The sequence below is a fragment of the Schistocerca nitens genome, chromosome 7 (assembly GCF_023898315.1).
Source record: "Schistocerca nitens isolate TAMUIC-IGC-003100 chromosome 7, iqSchNite1.1, whole genome shotgun sequence".
Taxonomy (NCBI): Eukaryota; Metazoa; Arthropoda; class Insecta; order Orthoptera; family Acrididae; genus Schistocerca; species Schistocerca nitens.
The window spans coordinates 67,892,818-67,919,969 of record NC_064620.1 but is presented as its reverse complement, the minus strand read 5'-3'; the positions used below and the strand labels follow the sequence as shown (position 1 = coordinate 67,919,969).

At 44.0% G+C, this 27,152-nt stretch overlaps 2 protein-coding genes across 6 annotated transcripts in view; one reads left to right on the top strand and one right to left on the bottom strand.

Moving 5' to 3' along the window:
- LOC126195448 (guanine nucleotide exchange factor MSS4) overlaps positions 1–19,100 on the bottom strand; it is a 45,541-nt gene extending 26,441 nt beyond the window's left edge. The window contains exons 1-2 of the mRNA XM_049934076.1: positions 18,897–19,100; positions 18,527–18,683 (exon numbers count right to left, since the gene is read on the bottom strand). Coding sequence (XP_049790033.1) covers positions 18,527–18,682 — 156 coding nt within the window. The 5' untranslated portion in view covers position 18,683; positions 18,897–19,100. The remainder of the gene's footprint in view (positions 1–18,526; positions 18,684–18,896) is intronic.
- Positions 19,101–19,184: 84 nt separating this feature from the next.
- The window catches only part of LOC126195447 (PSME3-interacting protein), a 137,979-nt gene continuing 130,011 nt past the window's right edge, over positions 19,185–27,152 (top strand). For 4 of the 5 annotated variants that reach the window (XR_007538609.1, XR_007538608.1, XM_049934074.1 and 1 more), the window contains exons 1-2: positions 19,185–19,324; positions 19,720–19,841. Coding sequence is in view for 3 of the 5 variants with exons in the window: in XM_049934074.1 (XP_049790031.1) it covers positions 19,245–19,324; positions 19,720–19,841 (202 nt within the window). In the remaining 2 variants the exon portion in view is untranslated. The remainder of the gene's footprint in view (positions 19,325–19,719; positions 19,842–27,152) is intronic. The other variant, XM_049934075.1, reaches the window with a different exon arrangement.

The window sequence follows — 27,152 nt, the reverse complement described above, 5'->3', positions numbered from 1 at the left end:
TTTCCGCGTAGCCTGTTTGGCCAGTCTGTCGGCAAGTTCATTGTCTGGGATCCAACATGACCTGGGGTCCAGACAAACACCACTGAACGACCAGACCATTCCAAGGCATAGATGGACTCCTTGATGGTCATTATCAAAGGACGGTGAGGGTAGCACTGGTCGAGAGCTTGTAGGCTGCTCCAGGAGTCAGTACACAGAGGAAACGCTTCCCCAGGGCATGAACGGATGTGCTCAAGAGCACGAGATATAGCCACCAGTTCGGCAGTGAAAACACTGCAGCCATTGGGCAAGGAACACTATTCAATATGTCCTCCATGGACATATGCGAAGCCAACGTGAGCATCAGCCATCGAGCCATCGGTGTAAACCACTTCGTGGCCTCAGTACTTGTCAAGAATTAAGGGGAAATGGAAGTGGAGAGCTACAGGGTTAAATGAGTCCTTAGGGCCATGTGAAAGGTCCAGGCTAAGCTGCGGCCTAAGTGTACACCACGGAGGTGTAAGTGAATGGACCTCAAGTAAAGGTGGTAAAGGCAAGGACTCCAGTTCAGAATGAAGGGATCGGACACAAACTGCAATTGGAAGCCCTGAACTGGGCCACCGATGTGGGAGATGAACCACTGTGGATGGGAAAAGGAGACGGTAATTCGGATGCTCAGGAGAACTAAGAATATGAGCAACATAACTGGCCAGCAATTGTACACGCCTAACCTGTAATGGAGGCACTCTGGTTTCCACAAGGATGCTGGTCACTGGACTCGTCCTAAAAGCTCCTATCACTAGGCGAACGCCACACTGGTGCACTGGGTCAAGTAAATGCAACGCTGAGGGTGCCGCCGAACCATAAACCAGACTCCCATAGTCAAGGCAGGATTGAACAAGAGTTCTGTAGAGCTGCGGTATTGCAGAGCGATCTGCACCCCAGTTTGTGTTGCTCAGGCAGCGGAGGATATTGAGGTTCTGCCAGCACTTCCTTAAACGGACGAAGGTGAGGAAGCCAAGTCAATCAGGTGTTGAAAACCAGTCCTACGAATCGATATGTCTCCACTATAGTGAGTGGATCATCATTAAGGTAAAGATATGGTTCTGGATGAATGGTACGACGACAACAAAAGTGCAAGACACATGACTTTGCGGCCGAAAACTGGAAACCGTGGGCTAGAGCCCCTGACTGCCCCTTGTGGATGGCTCCCTGTAGGCGCCACTCAGCAACACCAGTACTGGTGGAGTAGTATGAAATGCTGGTCATCTGCATAGAGAAAAGGTGAGACACATGGCCCTACAGCTGCTGCTAGACCATTAATGGCCACTAAAAATAGAGACACACTCAATACAGGGCCCTGCGGGACCCCATTCTCCTGTATATGGGGGAACTATGGGAGGCACCAACTTGGACACGGAAAGAACAAAGAGACAGGAAATTCTGGATAAAAATCGGGAGTGGGCCTTGGAGACCCCACTTGTATAATGTGGCAAGGATATGATGTCCCCAGGTCATGTCGTACGCTTTTCGAAAAACGAAAAAGGTGGCAACCATGTGTTGGCATCTGGAGAAGGCTGTTCGGATGGCACACTCTAGGGACACAAGATTATCAGTGGTAAAGCGACCCTGGCGGAAGCCGCCCTGACATGGAGCCAGTAGGCCACATGACTCCAGGACCCAACCCAACCGCCGACACACCCATACGTTCCAGCAGCTTACAAAGAACATTGGTGAGGCTGATGGGCTGATAGCTATACACATCAAGTTGGTTTTTACCGGGTTCGAGCACCGGAATGATGGTGCTCTCCTGCCATTGCGATGAAAAGATGCCATCGCACCAGATCCGATTGAAGATGACGAGGAGATGTCACTTGTAGCCAGACGAGAGATGTTTACTCATCTGACTTCTTTTTTTTTTTTTTTTTTTTTTTTTTTTGTGGTTTTAGGGCGCACAACGTCAACGGTCATTAGCGCCCAGACTACTTTAGGAATGCACCGAGAGTCACAAGTTTAAAACAGCAACGAAACGGAAAACACAATCAAAGACATACTGACAGGCATAGGATTAAAAAAGGAAAACAGCATAATCAAATGTCCTTTGAGAGGGTTGTCAAATCGATAAAATGAAGAACGCGAGCAGCTGCTCGTGGGTCATCCGCTAAAATGGCTTCTACAGTACATGGCAGGCCAAGATCGAGACGCAGGGTGTTAAAATCTGGACACAACGTTAAAATGTGGCGGACCGTCAGCAATTGCCCACATGGGCAGAACGGCGCCGGCGCAGCCGTCAGCAGATGGCGATGGCTGAACCGGCAGTGGCCAATTCGCAACCGGGCCAAAAATACCTCCTCCCGCCGAGAAGGGCGTGAGGAGGACGTCCAAGCCACGGGAAGAGCTTTCAAGGTCCGAAGCTTGTTGTCTGGAAGTGCAGCCCGATCGGCATGCCACAGTGAGACAATGTGCCGACAAATTACCCTGCTACAATCTGACGAAGGGACACAACAAGAAGCTGTCCGAGGCTGGAGGACCGCAGCCTTGGCCGCGGCATATGCAGCTTCGTTCCCAGGGATACCGACATGGCCAGGAACCCACATAAAGCTAACCGGAGAACCGACGTCCACCAGCTGCTGAAGAGAGCGTTGGATCCGGTGCACGAAAGGGTGAACCGGGTACGGATCACCGAGGCTCTGGATAGCGCTCAGGGAATCGGAGCAGATGACATATGCAGAATGTCGGTGGCGGCAAATGTAAAGGACAGCCTGGTAGAGGGCAAAGAGCTCAGCTGTGAAGACCGAACAATGGCCATGGAGCCGATATTGGAAACTTTGTGCCCCGACAATAAAAGAACACCCGACCCCGTCACTGGTCTTAGAGCCATCTGTATAAATGAAGGTCATATTAATGAACTTCGAACGAAGTTCGACAAAACGGGAGTGGTAGACTGAATCGGGGGTAACCTCCTTCGGGAGCGAGCAGAGTTCAAGGTGGACGCGAACCTGAGCCTGGAGCCAAGGTGGCGTGCGGCTCTCGCCCACTCGAAAGGTGGCAGGGAGTGAAAAACTAAGGTGTTGAAGGAGGCGACGAAAGCGAACTCCAGGGGGTAGCAGGGCGGAGACATACAACCCGTATTGACTGTCGAGAGAGTCATCAAAAAAGGAACGATAAGACGGGTGGTCGGGCATTGCCAGTAGCCGACAGGCATACCGACAAAGCAGTATATCGCGCCGGTAGGTGAGTGGCAACTCACCAGCGTCAGCATGAAGACTCTCGACGGGACTAGTATAAAACGCTCCGATCGCAAGTCGTAAACCCCGATGTTGTATGGAGTTGAGGCGGCGTAAGATGGATGGCCGTGCAGAGAAGTATACAAAGCTCCCATAATCCAGCTTGGAGCGGACGATCGACCGACATAGGCGAAGTAGGATGGTTCGATCCGCTCCCCACGACATACCACTGAGAACACGGAGGACATTGAGAGAACGGGTACAACGGGCAGCCAAATAAGACACATGTGGAGACCAACTAAGTTTCCTGTCAAATGTAAGACCCAAAAATTTTGTTGTCTCCACGAATGGGAGAGCAACGGGACCGAGTCGTAAAGACGGTGGGAGAAATTCTTTGTAGCGCCAGAAGTTAATACAGACCGTCTTCTCGGCAGAAAAACGGAAGCCATTGGCGACACTCCAGGAGTAAAGACAGTCAAGAGAATGCTGAAGACAGCGCTCCAGGAAACACGTACGCTGCGCGCTGCAATAGATGGTAAAATCATCCACGAAAAGGGAGCCTGATACATCAGCTGGGAGGCAATCCATTATTGGATTGATCGCTATGGCGAAGAGAGCGACGCTCAAAACTGAGCCCTGTGGCACCCCATTCTCCTGGCGAAAGGTGTCTGACAGGACAGAACCCACATGTACCCTGAACTGTCGATCCATTAAAAAGGAACGAATAAAAAGAGGGAGGCGACCGCGAAGGCCCCATGTATGCATGGTGCGGAGAATGCCCGCCCTTCAACAGGTGTCGTAAGCCTTCTCCAAATCAAAGAACACAGCCGCGGTCGGGCGCTTCCGCAAGAAGTTATTCATAATGAAAGTCGACAAGGTAACCAGAAGGTCAACAGCAGACCGGCGCCTACGAAATCCACATTGTACATTGGTAAGGAGGCGTCGAGACTCGAGCAGCCAAACCAATCGAGAGTTAACCATTCGCTCCATCACTTTACAGACACAGCTGGTAAGCGAGATGGGTCGATAACTGGAAGGCAAGTGCTTGTCCTTCCCCGGCTTAGGAATCGGGACAACAATAGACTCGCGCCAGCATGCGGGAACATGTCCCTCAATCCAGATGCGATTGTAAGTACGAAGAAGAAAACCTTTACCCGCAGGAGAAAGGTTCTTCAGCATCTGAATATGAATAGAATTAGGCCCTGGAGCGGAGGACCGTGATCGGCCAAGTGCGTTTTCGAGTTCCCGCATGGTGAATGGGGCATTATAACTTTCACGATTCGAGGAGCGGAAGTTAGGTGGCCTAGCCTCCTCTGCCTGTTTGCAGGGGAGGAAGGCAGGGTGGTAATGAGCGGAGCTCGAAACCTCTGCGAAAAAGCGGCCGAAGGCATTGGAGACAGCCTCAGGGGCCACAAGGACGTCATTCGCGACCGTCAAGCCAGAAACTGGTGAGTGGACCTTAGTGCCAGATAGCCGGCGCAGGCTACCCCAGACAACAGAAGAAGGAGTAAAACTGTTGAAGGTGCTTGTGAAAGCAGCCCAGCTGGCTTTCTTGCTTTCTTTAATAATACGACGACACTGTGCACGTAATCGTTTATAATTGATACAATTCGCCACTGTAGGGTGGCGTTTAAAGGCGCGTAAAGCACGTCGACGAGCACGTAAAGCGTCTCTACATGCTGCGGTCCACCAGGGGACTGGTACACGACGTGGAGAAGAAGTAGGGTGAGGGATGGAATATTCAGCAGCAGTGAGAATGACTTCCGTGAGGTGTGCGACCTGACTATCGCAGCTTGGGAATGGTTGATCCTGAAAGGTCGCCCTGGAAGAGAAGAGCCCCAGTCTGCTTTGGAGATGTTCCAACTAGACGAGCACGGAGAGGGGGTATGCTGCAGGAGATGGATAACACACGGGAAATGGTCGCTCGAATATGGATCAGAAAGTGCATACCACTCGAACCGGCGTGCAAGTTGGGGAGTACATATAGAGAGATCTAAATGGGAATAGGTGTGAGATGTGTCCGAAAGAAAAGTAGGGGCGCCAGTATTGAGGCAGACAAGATTGAGCTGGTTGAAAAGGTCTGCTAACAGGGAGCCCCTCAGGCAGGATGCTGGAGAGCCCCAAAGGGGATGGTGGGCATTGAAGTCTCCAGTTAACAAAAATGGTGCAGGTAGCTGAGCAATAAGTTGCATCATGTCTGCCCTGGTAACGGCAGACGGCGATGGAGTGTAAACGGTACAAATGGAAAATGTAAAAGTGGGGAGAGTAATGCGGATGGCAACTGCCTGCAGGCCGGTGTGCAACGTGATGGGATCGTAGTAAATATCATCCCGGACCAGCAACATAACCCCTCCATGAGCTGGGATACCTACCACAGGGGGTAGGTCAAAACGCACAGAGGTGTAGTGTGCCAAGGCAATTTGATCGCATGGGCATAGCTTCGTTTCCTGGAGGGCTACGACGAGCGGACGGTGCAAGCGGAGCAGCAACTTCAAGTCATCTCGGTTGGAGCGAATGCTGCGAATATTCCAGTGAATAAGTGCCACCGTAAGAAAAAAAATAAAAAATAAAAAAAAAGGGAAGATGAAAGAAGGGGTCACCTTGAAGGCCGCTGAGGACCTGGCTTCGAGCGAGCACTGCCGCCGCTATCAGTAGGCGGACAGTCGTCGTCCATTGGGTCTATAGGTTCATCGGCCATCTTGGGAAGATGGCCGGGAGGGGGAGCTTCCTCCGCCGGTGAACGGCCAGATGTTCGGCTACCAGTGGTGCGGCCAGGCGAAATGGATGACGGCCTGGGGCGGCAACCGCTGGGTGGCGCAGGAGAAGAAATGCGCCGTGGCGGAGAAGGAGAACTGTGCTTCCTATTAGCCTTCTTGGAAGGTCGTTTGGTGGAAATACCGGACAAAGGCTGGGAGGTCGAGGTACGTAGGAAGTCTGCACGGGACGGTTCCTTCTTGAAGGCCCGTGCATCTGACTTCTGGGTCTTCGTCTTAGCAGAAGCTGATGAAGGGGCTGGTGTATGTGGGGTGATGGGACGAAGAGGAGACGTCGACCGCGCGATCTTAGCACTGGCCGAACGGACGACCGTGGTGCTGAAGGTCAGATCGCATGTCTGGGTTGCCACCTCCCTGGTAGTCCGAGGAGAGGCGAGGACAGTACTGTATTTCCCCGCTGGGAGCAGCGTGGGCTTCTTACTAGCCAATAGCTTGCGAGCAGCCGAGGTGGACACTTTCTCTTTGACCCGAATTTCTTGGATACAGCGTTCTTCCTTATAGACAGGACAGTCGCGGGAGGATGCGGCATGGTCACCCTGACAGTTCACACAACGAGGAGACGGGGGTGGACAGTCACCCTCATGGGCATCCCTGCCACAAGTGACACATTTATCTGCATTGGAACAAGACTGGCGAGTGTGATTGAAACGCTGACACTGGTAGCAGCGCGTAGGTGTCGGGACATAGGGGCGAACAGAAATAACCTCGTAGCCCGCTTTGATGCATGATGGCAGCTGAACACTATCGAAGGTCAAGAAAAGTGTCCGGGTCGGTACAAGGTCATTGTTGACCTTTTTCATGACCCTATTGACAGCCGTCACGCCCTGCTCAGCGAGGAAAGATTGAATCTCCTCGTCAGTCAAGCCGTCGAGGGATCTAGTATAGACCACACCACGAGACGAATTCAAAGTTCGGTGAGCCTCCACCCGGACAGGGAATGTGTACAGGAGTGTGGCCCGAAGCAGTTTTTGTGCCTGAAAGGCGCTCTCAGTTTCGAGTAATAAGGTACCGTTACGCAACCTGGTACAGGATTTGACAGATCCGGCTATGGCATCGACGCCCTTCTGGATAACGAAAGGGTTGACAGAGGAAAAATCCATTCCGTCCTCAGATCGAGAAACGACGAGGAACTGTGGGGCAGGCGGTAGTACTTTTGTCACTGGTAGCTGGTCACGTTTCCGTTTTTGGGCAGAAGTCGAGAGAGATGGAGTGAAATCCATTGCGGAGGAATCCCCCATGATTGCCAGCGTCTCCGATGGCGCGCTCCTTCCTTGTGGGGACCCTCTCAGAGGGCACTCCCGCCTTAGGTGAATGTTTACACCTCAGGTCACACCTCCCGAGAAACAGACGGAGGGACCAATCGGCATGGTCAGAAGGTATCAGCTCAGGCAATCACCCCTCCCCGGGCCTGGCCTTTACCAGGGGGTACGCGCGTGCCTTACATGTCTACCCAGGGCGGGGAATTACGCGTTACCCCGTCACCGGCTATGCGTGCGAACGCGTGGGTCGGCCTTCAGGCGCGCACAGGGAGGAAGGAAGAAGAGGAAAAAGGAGAGGGAGAGGGAGAGGGAGAGGGAGAGGGAGAGGGAGAGGGAGAGGGAGAGGGAGAGGGAGAGGGAGAGGGAGAGGGAGAGGGAGAGGGAGAGGGAGAGGGAGAGGGAGAGGGAGAGGGAGAGGGAGAGGGAGAGGGAGAGGGAGAGGGAGAGGGAGAGGGAGAGGGAGAGGGAGAGGGAGAGGGAGAGGGAGAGGGAGAGGGAGAGGGAGAGGGAGAGGGAGAGGGAGAGGGAGAGGGAGAGGGAGAGGGAGGACAGTGTCTCAAACGCCGAGGCGGAGACCAAAGAAGGCAAGGAGAAGAAGGCAATGAGAAGGCGAGGAGAAGAAGGCAATGAGAAGGCAAGGAGAAGAAGGCAATGAGAAGGCAAGGAGAAGGAGGCAAGGAGAAGAAGGCAATGAGAAGGCAAGGAGATTATGCAGGGGAAAGAGTAAGGAAGACAGTGAGGTGGAGAAGAGCAAAGAAAGGAACCAACCAAAGGAAGGAAGAAACGAGAAGTGAAAAAGCAAAATGACTGCAAATAGAGGTCGTGGAACTGTCCGTCTCCGGACGCAGGCGCTAACTACCCCCTTGAGGGGGAGGGACTCCTTTTAGTCGCCTCTTACGAGAGGCAGGAATACCTCGGGCCTATTCTTACCCCGGACCCGCAGGGGGGGGGGGGGGGGGCGCAGAAAATGACACTGCATAGTGGGTGGAGGAAAATGCAACCAGGAAGGTGTCCTCACCTAAGATATGGAGGATGAGCGGGACTGCAATTGCTGGACGAGAAAGTGGGCTAAAGTTCTAAATGCACAATGGAGACTTTGCACCACGTAAGGCGCCCTTCCCTAATTGGCTCGGTATTTGGGAAAATTTTGAAAAATGGGTCAAACTTGAAACGTCCCCTTTGAACAATTATACAAGACTGCAGTTAAACTGACACACAATATTTTTTTGCGCAAATAGGCATAGTTAGCAAATGAAAGATTTTAATAGAGAACAAACAATGTATTTACCTAATAGTCATAATATATATAGCAGTTCATGACATCCATTCTTACAAATATCAAAACTCTGCCATTTCTATCCCCACATCCACCACTGCTGGCGGCTCACCTCCAACTGCGCAACGCTACGCGCTGTTAACATCCAGCTGCCGCTGCCCAACACTACAATGGCAGACAACAATGCAAACTAGCCACAGACTGCACACAGCACAGCCAGTGATTTTCATACAGAGCGCTATGTAACGTTGCCAATAAGAAAACATAAATAGCCTACTTACAAACTCTACAGAAGACCATCACATAAAGGCCAAAAGGTGGGACTCCTTTTACTCGCCTGTTACAACAAGCAGGAATACCTTGGGCCAATTCTAACCCCCGGGCCTGCAGGGGGGAAACCACTGTGAAGTACATGACAGAGGGTACGACCCATTGTAAGAGTTAATAGGATTCCCCCCCCCATTCCATTCATGTATGGAGCACAGGAAGAATGAACGAATACCTCTGTGCATGCTGTAATTATTCTAATCCCTCACAATCCTATGCGAGTGATATGTAGGGGATTGTAGTATATTCCTAGAGCCATGGTTTACAGCCGGTTCTTGAAACTTTATTAGCAGGCTTTCTCGGGATAGTTTACATCTATCTTCAAGAGTCTGCCACTGCAGTTTCTTCAGTATCTACATGACACTTTCCAGTGGATCAAACAAACCTCTGATCACTCTTGCTGGTCCTTTTCTTATATTTTTTATTAAAAATGAAACTCCTCCAGCTGTACTTAAGATTTTATGTTTACTTAGTTACTAGTTTCGACACTGCATCAACGCCATCTTCAGGCCTGTACACTTTGATGAAATCAGTTGTGTGGCTCAGTCTAGAAGTCCGCAGTGAGACCAACACGTGCTCCACATGGATGGCGGGCAGTAACTTCTCTTATATATCCAATATCCCCTGTTAGTCGTATTTGATATGGATCCCACAAAACAATATTCTGGAACTGGTCACATGAGTGCTTTGTAAGCAATCTCCTTTGTAGACTGATTGCACTTCCCCAGTATTCTAACAATACACCAAAGTCTAAAAAACCTGATTTACCCATGACTGAACCTATGTGATCATTCCATTTCATATCCCTACGAAGTGTTGCACCCAGATATTTCTATGAGTTGGCTAATTCCAACAGTGACTCACTGACATTATAGTCACAGGATAATATGTTTTCTCCCTTTGTGATCACTGCACCACTTTGAAATATCAAAACCTTACTGAATATTTATGCAGCTTCTTTCAGATAGTACCTCATTATACGAGGGTGAGTCAAATGAAAACCTTAAATATTTTTTTAAATACTATTTATTTTCCAGAATTGGTACAAAGCTGTATCACTTTTCAACATAATCTCCCCCACGCTCAATGTAAGTCCTCCAGCACTTACAAAATGCATAAATTCCTTTAGAATAAAATTCTTTTGGTAGTCCGCGCAATCACTCATGCACCGCGCGGCGTACCTCTTCATCAGAAAGGAACTTCTTTCCTCCCATTGCGTCTTCGAGTGCTCCAAACATATGGAAAGCACTTGGGGCAAGGTCCAGTGAGTATGGTGGACGAGGAAGACACTTGTCATTCCATGTCAATTCAACCAATTTGAGAAAATGTTCCAGCTGATAGTCTCAGATTTGGCTGAAATTTAGCACACCAATGCTACCAAGTGTGGAACACTCATGTACAACAGTACCAATTAGTTCCAGAATTATGGCTTGTGAAAGAAGGTGGCGTGACACGGAAATTGCAACCCGCATCTGGCAATCTATCTTCAGACCCAACTTCAGGTCTTAATAACTTTGTAACTATTCCGCACAGTCCAGTGAAAATTTTACAACCCAGTAACATCCACTTAGAGAACACACTCTATGAATAAAAACACCAACAACATATTTCTGAGGGAAAATAAAAAAATTCCAAAATGTGATTAAAAAATGTAATAAGTTAAAAGGTACATATTGTAGGTGCCCTCTATGCCAAATACAATTCACTCAAAAAGGGTATACATTTTTTTGTGGTAAGCTTAATGTGGCCTAAACACACACAGAACTCATCTTGCCCATATCAGTTAACACAGAGTTACACGCACACGAAAATATAATAATTTGAAAAATTACCTGAAAAACATGGATTTTCGAAGTGTGATAGCACAAAAGGGACAAGTGGTATCTAACAGAAATTTCAAACAAGTAGACCATAATATAATTTGTGGCAAAATTTCAACTTGTTATTGCAAGGGATTTGTGTACAATAAAAGTTGACAGAGATGTATATGGTTATGTTTCTTTTAACACAATTTAGCAAGTAATAGTGATGATGTAGACAGTTTGTTTCAGATAAAGATGCAGCAATTGTTTGGAACCATTAGGCAACAGAAAGTTAAACAATGGTAGTTTTCAGGGTCAGAATGAGTCATTGTTAGGCAGGAACAACAAAGGAAACAAGCAACAATTACAGGTTACTCATGTTTATAAAGATTCTAGTTCAGACTGGTCAGTACTGTTGTGGAAGGTCAGGATGGAGGCAGAAGAGTGTACTAGTGGTGCTTTTGTTCAAACAAGTTGCAGTATTGGTAGAGCACAAGCATCTGAATGTCATAAAACAACATATGGAACAAAATGTGACATTTGCTTTGTACTGTATGATCTGGATGAATCTGACCAAGATTTGTTGCTACGGAGATCTGGGATACACCCTGTGGGCACAAGAAGTACAGTTCCAGGAAACTTTAGTGTTTGTTATCATATGAAAGTGTTTCTGGATAAGTATTCTTTCCTACAAAGAAGTTGTTTTGATCCATTTCGGTTTCATAAGAAGACAGTGAAGTGTAGCCTCAGATATTGATATAAAATCAGTATTGAAAGTGAATCAGTGCATGGGACTTAACATGAAACCAGGACAAATGTTATGTTCCAGGTGTGTTACACTGCTAAAAAAGTGAAGGCTATTCTGATAATTTACATGACAGTGACGAAAAGTATCAGCCACCTACAATCACAGCGGGTGAGCAATTAAGTACTTCAGTGACTGCTCTTGGTTTGTCTCCCATGAAGACACACAAAGTTGGGAAAAGAGACAGGCCCAGCTATGGTAGAAGAAAACTACACGAAGCTCAAATGGAATTAAAACACAAAATAGCTGACACACTAATGGTGGAAGAGGAAGAACTATCTGCTCCAAAGGAATAGAAATCATGCCAGAAATGCTCTTATTTGAACAAAATTGTGCATGATTTGAAAGAAAAATGTGCCATATCCACACGCCAGAAAAAAGTAGCTATTCTTACCCTTGCACCTTACAGCTGGTCTATTCATTGCACTACAAAGGAATTCAATGTTTCTACATATATGGTAAAGCAAGCTAGGAAAATAAAAGCAAACCAAGGAGTGCTTCCACAACTTCAGCAGGTTCAGGGTAAGCAATTGAGTTCAGAAATAAAGGTGCTAGTGTCGGAGTTTTGTGAAAATAATGACTACAGCTGAATAATGCCTGGAAAAAAAGACTATGTAATGGTGAAAATGGGAAATGTACGTTTACAGATGCAAAAAAGACTGTTGCTATGAAACACATCAGAACTATAAGTAGAATTCAAGGAAAAGTATCCCAATACCAATGTAGGTTTATCATCTTTTTTCAATCTTCGGCAACAATGGGTTGTACCTGTAAGTGCAAGGGGCACACACAATGTTTGTGTACGAGAGACCCATCAAAATGCTAAGCTAATGTTTGCTGCTATAAAGGATTCTGATCTGGATTACAAAGGTGCAATGAAGCTGCTAGTGTGTGACATCAGTTCCTACCAGTGCATGATACACAGGTGTGAAAAGTGTCCTGGTAAGGCAAATCTTGCAGAACAGATGAACAAACTGTATGGTGAACTCCTTATGGATGACGAACTTGTTTCTTATACACAATGGACACACATGGATCGCACAAGTCTTGAAACAAAGCAAAGTACAGTGGAAGATTTTGTTGAAATGTGTTGTCAAAAAATGGACAAACTGACCACACACAGCTTCACAGCAACAGCACAACTGGCTTATCTCCAGTTTTGTAAGGATAATTTGAAACAAGATGAAATTATAGTAATACTAGACTTTTCTGAAAATTATACATTTATAGTTCAAGATGCCATCCAAGGATATCATTGGGACAACAGTCAAGCAACTCTCCAGCCATTTGCGATTTACTATAGAGGTGAATCAGGTGATGTGTCTCATGAACCTGTGTGTTTTTAGTGACTGTTGAATTCATGATGCCGTTGCAGTTCATGCCCACATTTGCACTCTCATGGCATATGTGAAAAACAAGCTGCCTCACATACATTTCACGAAATACTTCAGCGATGGGCAGCTAGTCAGTACAAAAACTGTAAAAATCTCAAAAATTTATGCATGCATCACCATGATTTTCAGATTCACGCAGAACGGAATTTTTTCGCAACAAGTCATTGGTAAAAATCTATGTGATGGTATTGGTGCTACCATTAAGCGCATGGCATCACGAGCTAGTCTGCAGCACCCTACAGAAGGTCACATTCTAACACCTCTTCAGTTATTTACCTGGGTACAGAAAAATATCTCGGGCATACAATCATTCTATGTTTCAAAAGATGAGGTGAAATCAGTTGAAGAGTTGCTAAAAAGCAGACTAGAACAGGTTAAAACTGTTGCAGGCGCAAGGAGTCATCATCACTCCTCTCCAGCGGACTCTGACAATGTGCAGATGAGCAGATTGTCCAGTTATAGCTATAGGTTCATGCACAACATGTGTCTTCACAGTGTATTTGACTCAGGATTCAGAAGCAAAAGCAGCAACATACAACCAGGTTGCTATGTTATTGCTGTTTATGATGACAAATGGTACTTAGGATGTGTTGCAGGGTGCTGTGAAGCAGAAGGTGACGTATTTGTGAACTTCATAGGACCAGCAAGATCATTTCATTGGCCATGTTTGGCAGACAGGTGTTGGATTCCTTTTGAACATATTCTCATGACAGTTCCAGTTCCTATCACAGTGTCAGGAAGACAGTACAATTTGCCACTAAATGTACAGAGTACAGTAGCTAAAGTGTGGGAGAACTTCTGTTCGAAGCACAATTGACTGGTTTTTAGCAGTTAAGGTGCAGTAAACATTAATGATAGGTTGTGTTAATCTGTCTATATGTTGTGGCTTAGTGATTAAACAGTTGTGGGAGAGGATAAGAAGAGGCAGAACAGTTTACGATATGTTTTTACAAAATTGTGTTTTGGAACATTGGCCACATCACCAAATACATCTGTCAACTTCCATTGTACACAAATGTCTTGCAATAACATGCTGAAATTTTGATATATATATATCATTATGGTCTACTTACGCAGTATGTGAAATTTGGGTTGGATACCACTTGTCCCTTTTGTGCTACCACACTTCGAAAATCCATGTTTTTCAGGTAATTTTTCAAATTTTTGTATTTTCATGTGCATGTAACTTAGTTTTTGTGACTGATATGGGCATGATGAGTTCTGTGTGTGTTTAGGCCACATTAAGCTTACCACAAAAAAATTTATACCCTTTTTGAGTGAATTATATTTGGCATAGAGGGCACCTACAATATGTACCTTTTAAAGTATTACATTTTTTAAATCACATTTTGGAATTTATTTTCCCTCAGAAATATGTTGTTGGTGTTTTGATTCATGGAGTGTGTTCTCCATATGGATGTTACTGGGTTGTAAAAATTCACTGGACTGTGTGGAATAGTTCCAAAGCTATTGAGACCTGAAGTTGGGTCTGAAGATAGATTGCCAGATGCAGGTTGCAATTTCCGGGTCACGCCACCTTGTTTCACAAGTCATAACTCTGGAACTAATTGGCAGGGGAAACTAATACTTTGTACACGAGTGTTCCACACATGGTAGAATTAGTGTACTGAATTTCAGTCAAATCTGAGACTACGAGCTGGAGCCATTAGTTGAACTGACATGGAATGACCCAACTGTTGTACGGGCAGTGTGAGGCCCTGCATTGTCATGTTGCAAAAGAACACCTGCTGACAGCAATCCACGTTGCTTGATTTGATTGCAAGCTGCAGATGATTTTTTAGATCTGTGTATGATGCACAGCTGACGGTGGTCACTAAGCACGTAATGCTCCAAAATGACGCCTTTTTCGTCCCAAAAGAGAGTCAGCATAACCTTCCCTGCTGATGGTTCTGTCTGAAACTTCTTTGGTTTTGGTGATGAGGATTGGCGCCATTCCTTGGTTGCTCTCTTTGTTTCCGGCTGGTAGAAGTGAACCCAGGTTTCGATCCCAGTAATGATTCTTGCAAGGAAGCCATCACCTTCTCGTTCAAAGTGCCGAAGAAGTTCTTCACAAGCATCAACACGTTGTTCTCTCATTTCAGGAGTCAGCTGCCGTGGCACCCATCTTGCAGACACTTTGTGAAACTGGAGCACATCATGAACAATGTGGTGTGCTGACCAATAATTAATCTGTAAACACGCTGCAATGTCATTCAATGTCACTCGGCAGTTTTCCTTCACTATGGCTTCAACTGCTGCAACTTTCTGTGGAGTCAACTCATTATGCCTGACCTGTACAAGGAGCGTCTTCCACTGGAGTCACACCATTTGCGAACTTCCTACTCCATTCGTAGACTTGCTGCTGTGACAAACATGCATCAACATACTGAACCTTCATTCGTCGATGAATTTCAATAGGTTTCACACCTTCACTATGCAAAAACCGAATAACAGAACGCTGTTTTTCCCTGGTGCAAGCCGCAAGTGGGGCAGCCATCTTTATACTGATACTACGACGGTATGTGTGCATCTGCACTATGCTGTCACCTACAGGCCATTCTGCAGGCTGTTTGTAGCACGCTTACCAAATTACAGGATAATGGTGCAAAATTTCGATTTGTTATTACAAATTTAAGGTTTTCATTTGACTCACCCTTGTAGACAACTACAAAAAATGGATTTTAGTATTAATATTGTTTGCAAGGTCATTAATATACAACATGAACAGCAATGGTCCCAACACACTTCCCTGGGGCACAACCAAAGTTACTCTTAAATATGACAATGCCTCTCCATCCAGGATAACATGCTGCATTCTCCCTATCAAATAGTCCTCAATCCAGTAACAAATTTCACTTGACATCCTATCTGATCGTACTTTTGACAATACATGTATCTGTGGTTCTGAGTTAAATGCTTTTCAGAAATCAAGAAATACTGCATCTACCTGCCTGCTTTGATCCAAAGCTTTCAATATGTCATGCGAGAAAAGTGCAAGTTGGGTTTCGCATGATTGATGCTTTCAGAATAAATGTCAGTTGGCACGGAGGGAGGTCATTCCGTTCGAGATACCTCATTATGTTTGTACTTTTGGACTTCATGATCTATGGATGAATAAATCAAGTCTACAAGAAAATTATTTTTGTCTTCTATTGTGACAGTGTATGTCCCATTTCAGTTTATCAGCAACAATAATCCTTATCCTTAATCGGTAAACGTACTGGTGTGAGTGTGGGAATTCAAAGATCCTTAAATTGTTTCTGCATGATACATGGTTATCTACTTTACACACTATTCTTATTGCTTGATTCTGCTGAATACTTAATCTATTTTAAGTGCACTTCTCCAGAATAAAAATTCATTACACATCAGGCAGTGAAAAATGTGCAAAATAAGCCAACACACTTGTCTTTAGGTGAACACCTTGAGAGATGCTTCTGAAGGCATTATACAGGGGCTGATCTTGATAAGATCAGGTTTGATTCCATGTGGAAGCAGATGTTCCCCACGATTATATTTCTAGCAGTAAAGGGTAGAGCAATAATTCACAGTCATGCAAAACTGATTGCTATACCCTTTGCTACGTCTTGATTACATTAGCCCTGTGTTGATGTCATTTTAACTTGTTATCCAGCAAGACCCCAACATATTTTTCACATTGTGCTTCATTTGGTGTAAGATAAGGTTTACTTCTGATGTGACTCTGCAAGCTATCCTGGCGGATATGTTGTATATAGTCTTTACATTTGCCACCGGATCATGAAGAGCAAATTCCACAATATTACACAGAATATCACAAATATACACCTAGCCACCAACAAGGTTGAACCACCTGAAGATGTCTGACAGTTGCTCTGAGAAAATATTGTGGAATTTGCACAATGTAATCAGGTGGCAAACCTGTGAAGACTATTTACTTCTGACGTTAAAAGCTCATTATTGTTTGTTTGAAATTGCATAATGTATCTTTGTGACAAGCTGTTGGATGTGAACTATCTGGCGTTCTGTTATTCTATCATCTAAACTGTGTCTGCTAGGATTGAGTTTGTACCTTGATTAGTATGCTTGTGTCTTCAGTAAATTACAGCATTTGAACTGCCCTATAAAGTCATTGGACCATCATTTATGTACCTTAGAAATGAGAGCAGATCCAGTACCAATCTCTGTGAAACTCCACGTGTTACATTCACCTGTTCTGAAGTCATTTTTATGTCCAGAGTTTAGTCTTAAAAAATTAAATAGATAAATTACAGTTCTTAAAAAAGAAAATGCCTAACTGCATGCTGCACATTAAGCTTTTTTTTATTTATCTAGTGCACATATGACACTATACGGACTGAAAATGACAGTCAAATTGTTATATGTTGAAAACAGTGACCACAAGGAACTTCCAACCAATGTGGTGCCTAACAGAAAGCTTTTTGGCTTAAAAGTAATGGATTGGATGATGATCTGTAAGTAATTTTCCATTTTATTATAAAAACCTTGAAAAACTGTTTTAAATCTATAACCTAGAAGTGCAAATGATAAGGTGCATGTGTAAATGAAAAAATGATGTAATATTTCAGGACACCCACTGAAGATGCTTTGCAACTAAGGTGAAAGTATATGGTTGTACACGATAAATAAAAGAAAACTTCATGTGCAGCCTCCAAAAGTAATTTTCTGAATTACTGCAAAATTTATATACAGCTGCTGCAGGAATAGCCTGCACAAGAAACTTGTTAAGTACATGTTTAATGGAAGCACCACAATTTTCCAGAAATATTTCTTGTTGTCTGTACAACCTTTTATTTTTTAACCAATGTCTTATGAACATCAAAGCCATTAGAAAGATCAATGGTGTTAGTGATGGATGGCATAATATGCAGCTGTAACATGTTTGCAGAGTTAGTTTAGCATTTAACTGAGTCTATTTGAGAAAATTCTGAACAATGGAAGATCCATGATGGAATAATGACAATATTATGAAAACAATAGATTGTTACTTACCATCTAGTGGAGATACTGGATCACAGGCAGGCACAACAAAAAGAATGCTAAGCAAGTAAGCTTCAGTCTGGTTTCAGAAGCCAGAGACAGTGGCCATGTGCGCAAGTTGCATTTGCATGACTGTGTGTGTGTGTTTTTCTAATTTGGAAGTAAGCCTACTTGTTTAGCAGCCTTTTCATTGTGCCTATCTGTGACTCAGCATCTCCACTATACGGTGACAGCAATCTAACCTTTTCATAAGATTAAAAAAAAATGAGGCTTCTCCCCCGTTTCTGCATGTGGTTTGAATCTTTCCGAATAGGAGTCCTGCGTTGTAACTGGTACATCACATCATTCTGTGTATCAAAGTGATCTAAAATTAAACAGGTAATATATGAATATAATACTGTTAGAATGCAGAATATGGTTTAATTTTTGCTAAATAGCCTACATTGTGTCGAATTTGTTGTGGTCTCAAGCAGGAAATAACTATTACAGCATAACTTCTTGTAATGACACTCCAACAAGAAAAGAATTTAATGCAATATGGAGAATTTATCTTCTGAAGCAGGGTAACAATTAATATAGGCCTACCAATGCTCTTTAAGAAAAGTACTTGTGAATGAACAAAGAAAGGGTGAAGATGACATTATAGTAAATATTACGTTTTCTATATTAGTGACAGAACATCTGTGAAGTTTCATTCATGTACCTCAACCTGCTTGTAGACACCCATGCCTGGATTCAGAATCTTCGACGGGCATCGTTGGCACCTGACAACGTGTCTGTTCCTTCCGTTCTCAATTTCCTCTTGCAAAGGAAACGTTGTGGCAATTTTTGGATGAGTCGTTAGATTTCCTGAAGCCATGCTTCCAGAGAGAAAGGAAAATTACGACCAGGAAAAATTGTTAAATGTACATACACATTTATGCTATTATATGGCGTTTTATGATGGAGAGTTGTGGCGTTCCCCTTTCGTAACTCTATATTGATTTCATTATGTTCAAAAATCAATCAAGTCATATTTTTTGTACAATTTGTATATTTTGAAATCTAAAGCCCGTTTCTTCTTTGGTGCATACCTGCAACAAAAACTACTACCTCATTCTTTGCTTCTTAATAGTTATAATAAAGTCACCAACAGTACAACGTTACTGATTTCAGCGTCTCATGCCATTTCACACTTTTCAAATACCTCCCAACGCCTACTGCGGTACTGACGGATGTCTAGGGTACCGGTGTTCGTACAGAATGCATGCTTGTATGATCTTAGGTTTCGGAAGTATCGAAATGCAACAGATTATTTTCTGATAATAACGCATAATTTGTAAAAAATCTCAGATGTTTAATGTCTGAAATTCCATAAACTTATAAAAAGCGTTAGCCTTTGAATTTATTCTTTAACGTGTTAATTAGGCAGATGTCGCTCCATGCTCTGGGTTATCTTTCGTTCAGAGAGTTTGAAAAGTTGTGAGGAAAAGGATTGGAATGTAGTGAGTTTTGAGAAAGGGTAATTTTATTTACAGCAAAAACGGCTAGACATTTTTAATAAGATTTGTAGGGAGGCAAAAAATAAGAATGAATAACACTACTGCGTTTGAGAATTCTGAAACGGTTTAGCTATTTCCAGCTGTTCCGACAAAATTAAGTTTTTAATAAAGCAAACATTGTGTATTATTTAGTGCCAAGTTTAAAAGTGTAAATAGAAGCACTGGTTCTTAATTTCCCCTGCCCCTACCCCCATAACTATTGTTTTTACTAGAATGTTGCAATAAACCGTGCACAAACGAGTTCTTCGACAAAGCTAGGAGTCTTTCTGAAACGGACCCTGTTTTAAAACTTTTAAAATAACTGACGTATCACCATTGTATAAAATGCATACAAGCCGGAATTTTCACTTTGCAGCATAAGGAAGAAACATCAAATCGGAATGAGTTCAGGCTTTATCTCAGAAGCAGAACTCGCGGAGCGACGAAGGATTCGACAAGAACAGTGGGATAAAGTTCGGAAGCCAGGACAACCAGAAGGTAAGTACTGTTGGGCACAGGTGGGGAGATACAAAGCAATGACTGCGTTATGCGTATTAGAAGCTTGTCGGGAACAGAAACATGTTTTAAATTAAATGGATTTTAAAAGTTTTCAGTTGTGATGATTATAAACATAGCCTAATTGTTTTGAATGTAATGTGTCATCATTAGCATTAATATGAGCCAGCACAGCTTATTCATGTAAAGTTCAATAAAATTTTGGAAATGTCTTTAATTAAGCTCGAAATTCACTCCTAGAAGATGATGATGCCTTATACAGCATTGTCTCTGCACAATCAGCAACAATGATGTTCATTACTGTCATGCAGTAAGCACGAATTTATATTGGAGGATTTTTATCTTATCCATTACATAACAATAGCGTATGTGACAAAGGTTTGACACAAGCCATAGAGCCTCACATTATTTTTTTTCTTAACGGTGACCACTGGAAAATGACCAAAAGGTCGACGTTGCGGTAGTGGATATTGTAGTAAGTTCCTGAAGCTTCTTCTCTTTTCACGAAAAGATTTCTTTAACTTTTCTGTGTGTGGAAGGAATGTCATACAGTACCCTAGGGGCCGCATCCCTTTGCCCCGTATTACACTGTTCATTTTGTCAAATATATTTTGTAACATCTTTGAGTACTTTTATCATACATTTTATGAAATTCAGTGTGTGGTTCTAGCATTTATAAAAGATTAATGAAGCTGGCAATGCTTTGCAGCTGCTAAATGTGACTGGGAATTGGCAATACGTCCAAATCTTCTTCTCCATACACTCTCTGTCCCCCTCATCCTCTCACTTATTGAGTCCGTCACTTCCTTCCCCCTTCTCTACCTCCACCTCCCCCCCTCTCTTCGTGCCCTCCTCCCCTCCTACCTCTTTGCACCTCCTCCTCCCTCATATGTCTGTCCATCTCCCCCCCCCCCTTCCCCCTATCTGACCTGGAGCCTTGTTTATCATTGTTGCCAACGAAACCTTGATTGGAAATTGAAGTCAGTTGGGATCATTGGCATATGGGCTATGAGAAACCTCGCCTGCTGCTGGATCTGTGAGGATAGTAGTTTCAGCAACAGTATTTTGCAAAGTTTAATCTATATATTAATAGAATTATGAAGTCTTGGGCTATTCAGATTCCGTAGTAGAATTCTAATCATAAGCCATAAATACAACTTTCCTGCTTTCTGTTAAAATCAATTGCAAGTAAGAAAACAAAACAGCATGTAATTGTATGTGCAATTTTTGTGTGTAATTTTATATAAGAGGAAAGAATGTGCATGGGAAAATGTTTGTCTGATGGTTTAAATGTTATGCTATCATACTTAAAATTGAGTGTGAGATAGAAAATGGAATCTCACATTTTTGTAGCATAATAGAGTATAGTGTTATCCTACTCACAGTTGGTTTTGGTTTTTAACAGAAAACCTCTATATTATTGTTTCAAAAATGTATGTTGCCTGTGTCCATTTGAATCCTTATTAGAGTAATTTGTAAGAATTAAAAATTAAATTGGTCAAGAACTTTTCGAGATTTTTGCTAACACTGTTTTCTCTTTATATAGTAATAGTGAATGTGGCAATGCTTTGCAGTTTCTCAATATGTACACGAATTGGATACGCATCCTAAACTATTTCCCTCCCTCCCACTGCCCATCTCCTTTTCCCCCCCTCTTGTCCATTCTCTCCTCCCTCACCTCCCCCTCTCTGTACATCATCTCCCCCCCTCCCCCCCAAATCAGTCTCCTTCTGCCCCACTCTGTGTCTTCTGGTTGTTAAACTTACTTATATTCTTTTTTTTTTTAAATTTATCTTTCTGTGATTTATTCAGTTTCAGCCTACTTTTCATAACTAGTAAATTATTGTAGGATTCTATACCTGTTTCTGGAAATCTTTGCAGTTATTTTAAGTCTCTCTGTTACCATCATAGCCTTTAATCAGTCTTAAACTTTTCAGTGTCTTCATGTCTCTTCCCTATACTACTGTGTTATTTTATGATTCTTGGACAAAATATTGGCAATGGATTAGCTTATGAACTGTGCCCACGTCCACCTACTGATTTTCCTTTTTTCCTAATCTGCTTTTAATTTAATGTCTTCCTTCACTAATTGAATAATTACTTAATGTATCTGCCTCAGTTAGAATAATACAGTCACTATGCTGTTAATTTCAGTTTGGATTCTTATATTCTTGTTCATTATTAGACCTACTCCTGCATTGCCCCTATTTGATTTTGTGTAGATAACATCGTACTCACATAGCCGGAAATCCTGTTCTTCATCCCATTTCAGTTCTTTAATTCCCACTATATCTAACTTCAAATCAGCCATTTCTCTTTTTAAATTCTCAAGCTTCAGTGTGCTCTGATCTGTAGACTGCCAGATTTGTTCTTTTCTAATGACAACATGTTCCTGAATAGACTGCTCGGAATTACAGACGAGGGACTATTTTATCTCTAAAATACTTTATCCAGGTGGATGTCAACATCATTAAACTATAAAATGGAGCTACAAGTCCTCAGAAAGTAGAACAACTGTAGTACCCCCTTCCCCTCTTTAACCTGTTCGCAGTGCCAGTATAACAAGAAAATACCGGTTGAAGTTACAAGACCAGATCAAGTATTGAAAGGGCAGCTGCCCCTCTTCAGAAACCAAATGTTTGTCTAGCCTTTTCACCGATACCCCTCTGATGTGGTTGCACTTCTGTATGGCTGGCTGCATTGTTAAGGCATACAAGACTCTTCACCATAACAAGGTTCATAATTGCTGGGAAGGGGGCCAGAGGCTGTACTAACTACTAAATATAAATTAAATTGAAGTTAGACATCATTTAATGTGGACTTTCTGACATTTTATCTGAGTGAAAACAGAATTACAATAACTTAAACGGTTCTAGAAACATCTGATGTGAACAGCTTAGCTGAATTTCTATGTGTAATCTATCTGAAATTAATGGCATCCACATCCATGGAGGCCCCAGGGGTTGGAGGAGTGAACAGCCCCCATATATGCAGGAGACCTGAGGATAAGGGCAAAAGTGGCTGGTGCAAGAATCACAATGCCCTTCCGTTGGAGCGTAAGATGATGGAAGCAGTGACGGGCAGTCAAGTTGGGATCCTTGGCGATGTCTGGCACTGGTGTGGACAGTGGAGGTGACACTGCTGCAGGCGGAGGCTGCTCATGTTGTGTCGAACCGGTAAGGGGTGGTATGCACTCCAGCTGAAGTGCCACCGGACCTCCGGTCAGAGGCTGCAAAGGCATAGGCTCTTTGGGTGGAGTGGTTGCTGCAGTGGAAGAGGAGGTTGGAACCCTTGCTGGTAGGCGGTAACCGGCAGAGGTGGTGTTGCATCTCTGATGGGGTGGGTGTTCACCCAGGTACGGAGCTGATTTTGATGCCACTGGACTTCCTGGTTGCCTGTTCATGGGATGTAGATGCGGCAGCTCTTCTGATGCATGATGACTGCTGGTATCCAGTGGGGGTGCTGACCAAAACCACACGCCCAGACTGTTGCCTCCTGTGTGAAACCTGGTACACCAGAATGTGATAGTGGGTGAGGTCCAGCACAGAGGATACGGAGCTGTGTACTTGGCTGGTGCCCGTGGAGAAGATCGCTGAGCTATGACAACCAATAGGACATGTGCAGTAGGTTGTCAGAAAAAAAAAAAAATTACATCTCTGTGGCGGAGAAGTCTTGCAGATATTTTTTCGTCATGCAGTTGGCCTCCATGCTAGATTGTGGGTGACAGGGAGCAGAGTGAACATGGAAAATGCCTGAATGCACACGGAAATCATGAAACACCTGAGACAGGAACTGGCATCCATTATCAGAAACGAAGGTCACTGGAAAGTCTTCCACAGGGGAAGGGGGGGGGGGGGGATTGGAAAGATCTTGAGTAGTGGCTGAGGGGCACCATTGACAGTGTATGGAAAATGTGAAAACACATCATTGACAGTCAGCTTGAACACTTTCGGAAATGAACCTGCATTTCCAGGACTGGGTTCCTCCTGCATTTCCAGGGCTGGGTTCCTAGAGGCCATGGAGACAATGATGACCTGGGAGCTGGTTGTTGACTAGCACACTGGGGTCGCACGGCAACCAAGTGTACTAGCTCATGGTCAGTGCTGAGCCATAAATGTGTCTGTGAGGAAAGACTTTGGTGTGGGAAACATGCCAGTTCCCCTCACGTAACAACTGTAAAATGTCCTGCTGCAAACGCCTGGGGATGACCACCCCGAGGATCTTCGTCATCATGCAGAGAAGAGGAGGACTGCATCTAAGACCAAAAACTCCCCCCCCCCCCCTCCCAGCATTAGCTGTTGGTATTGATAAAGGATAAATGATGGGTTAATGATCATGACACACTTTGACTCATCATCCAACATGTGATATGCTTCTGAAAGATCAAGTTTGTAGAAGAACTGACCCCTGCTAAGTGCATGAAAAATTTGTCAGTATGCGGCAGTGAGTATATGTCAACCAAGGACTGTGAATTCACTGTTGCCTTAAGGCCTGGGGAATCTGTGTAGCACACAAAAATTTAGGACAAGCTAACTGCTTCAAGGCTATGTGGGCTGAAAAGATATTCTGAAATTCTGAGCACAGAGATGAAAAAGACTCACAGGGGACCTTTGGCACATACCAATTGTATGGAATCTGTGACCAAAAAGCCCAAGGACTGAAAGGCATCAAACCCAAAAAGATTTGCTGAACTAGTGTTGTAGACGACAATAAAGGTAACAGTTTGGGTCACTGATTTGTGGGTGACTTTCGCCATGAATTGGCCAAGCATGTGGATTCAGTGTTTACCGTATCCCTTGAGGTGCCTGTTTACTGGCTACAACTGTGAAAAACTGAAATCTGAATAGGTTTGAGCAATAAGCAGGGAAGCTGCCTTGCCAAGGACTGCCTGCAGGTGCAGCTGTAGCGGGAGAACCAAAACCTCGATAAAAAGCTTGTAGGAATCACGATAGGGAATCGGTGCTGACAATGACACTTACTGAATATTCATTTCCACAGTCTGTGATGTTGCCTTCTGTGCAGTTGAGTAGCAGACTACCACAATGTGGCCTTTTTTCCAACACTTACAGACAGATGGCCCAATGCTCGGGACACTCTTTATCTGTCGTGTTTGAAGGCAACAGGGAGCGGCAGCTGGAACACTGTAGATGGGCTGTGCAGGTATCACCAAATTGGCCGGCTTGCACCACCGTGATGCCATCATCTCCAGTTGCAGTGGGTGAGGCTGGGCCATCCTGTACTGCTGCACTAAGCTTTCAGTTCCTGACCAGTGGCTTGTTAGACCTCATACTACTGAGCAGTTGACAAAACCTCTTTGAAGAAGGGGTTCTCTTAACTGGAAGGCCTGTTGCCAGACTTCCTTATTCAGGGCAGACCGGATGGTAACATTGCGAACCATGATGCCTGCAGATGACTGTTTTGACTTGTCCGTGACAAATCTGCTCTTGCGGCAAAGGCTGTGGAGGGTCACAGACCAGGTACAATAAGACTGAGGGGGTTCTTGCATTGGTTAAATTCAACCCTAGTAGCCACGATGTGTGTGCAGCTGCTGTAATAGGGAGATGGCAACAGACATAAGTTGTCAGATGACAATGAGGCAGGTTCCGTAATGGGGCCATCTGCCCCAACACCTGTTACAAGGTGGAAGAAATCCATGACAGAAACAGTGTACAACATAGCTCTGCATCTGTAACCTGGAAGACATGGAAATGCTGCCACAGGTGGTGTTCGTATACCTCTCCTTCTTTCACTGCCACATGGACTGGCAGGTACTGAGGACGAAACTGTGACAGAGATGAATTTTTGGAGAGCAACACATGCAAAACTACACAAGATGACTGGTACAACAAACTTTATTAAGTTTAGAAAGTAACTTATTACAGTGGTTATGCTAGCCACAGAGTGACTCACAATAGCAGTCCGATAGCATACTTGTAACTGAGTTGTAGCTGACTGGTCCTGTCTCTAAAAGCAGTCAGCCAGGCCACTAGAGTGTGCGGACGAGAGGCAGTGCACGCATCCCCGAGTGGCAGCCTCTTATGGTTGTCCAACTACTGGCTGTGTCCGCCGACTTCTGTGCCGCACCTTCTGACTGCTGCCCAGATCTCAGTTGTGGATCTATGCGGGTCATTACATGTGTTCTTTTGTACCTTCCAGACCATATTTATGGTTTCTATTCAGTGTCTTCCAAATTCAAGAAAGGTATTTATTGTATGAAAAGATATTTAATGGAAGCTTTTAATGGAAACATGTATTTCCATTTGAATACCTCATACATGTTTGAAAAAATTGCATATGCACTGTGCTGTACTTCTTGTGTGCCAGTAATATCGCCATTCTGAAACATTAAGATCTTTTTTTAGTCCATTGAAATTATGTACTGCTACAGTGTTATGTCTTCACAACTAACAAGGAAATCTCTCATAACTAACTTACTCCCAAGGCGACCAGGGAGAAAGGAACGAAGATTAGAGTGTAAACATGCCATTGACGATTAGGTCGTCAGAGATTGGACACAAGCTCAAACTGGGTAAGGAAATTCTCCATGTCCTTTCAAAGGAACTATCCTGGCATTCAACTTAATTATTTCAGTGAAATTATGGAAAATATAACTCTTAGTAGGCAGTCGGGTGTTTGAACTACTGTTCTCCTAATTATAAGTCCAGTGTCTCTACCACTACACTTCCTCACATGGTCCCAAGAGCACCAATTGTCCTTCTGATGTTCAAGACACCAAAGGCTGAACAATATCTCTGGATGTAGTGGAACTTGGTAGCCGGATTTTTTCCATGAATTATGACCCACAATGCTCTGATACTTACCATAGGGCCGAAGGCCTTTGTAGTCTGGTCCTTTCAACCCCCAGAAACCAACCAACTTACCATAGCCACTTGTATCAAATCGTGATATAGTTTGAAGGCAGACATTCACAGTTGATACTCGCTATTGCATTCTATCATGACCCTTTAATAACTGTAGTGGCATGTTAAATAACACCTGTCACATGTGTGAGAAACTCTTCTTTTCATCAAGGAAGACATCTGGATACTAGCTGCTTCAGACTTGGGATATTGTTGCACTATCCATCTTCAGAAAAGGATTTCTTGAGGATGTGTTTCTTGAACTTTTTCCACCATATCAAATATTCCGTCATATTCTCTGCATACATCTAGGATATTATAAATTCTTATCCTTATAGGCCTATTTCAGCTGATAACCTTTTGGTCATTTTCAAGGCAATCGTGATTACTCCTTAGTGTTGTATAAAGTTATTTAAAAAGCTTGCAAGTGACT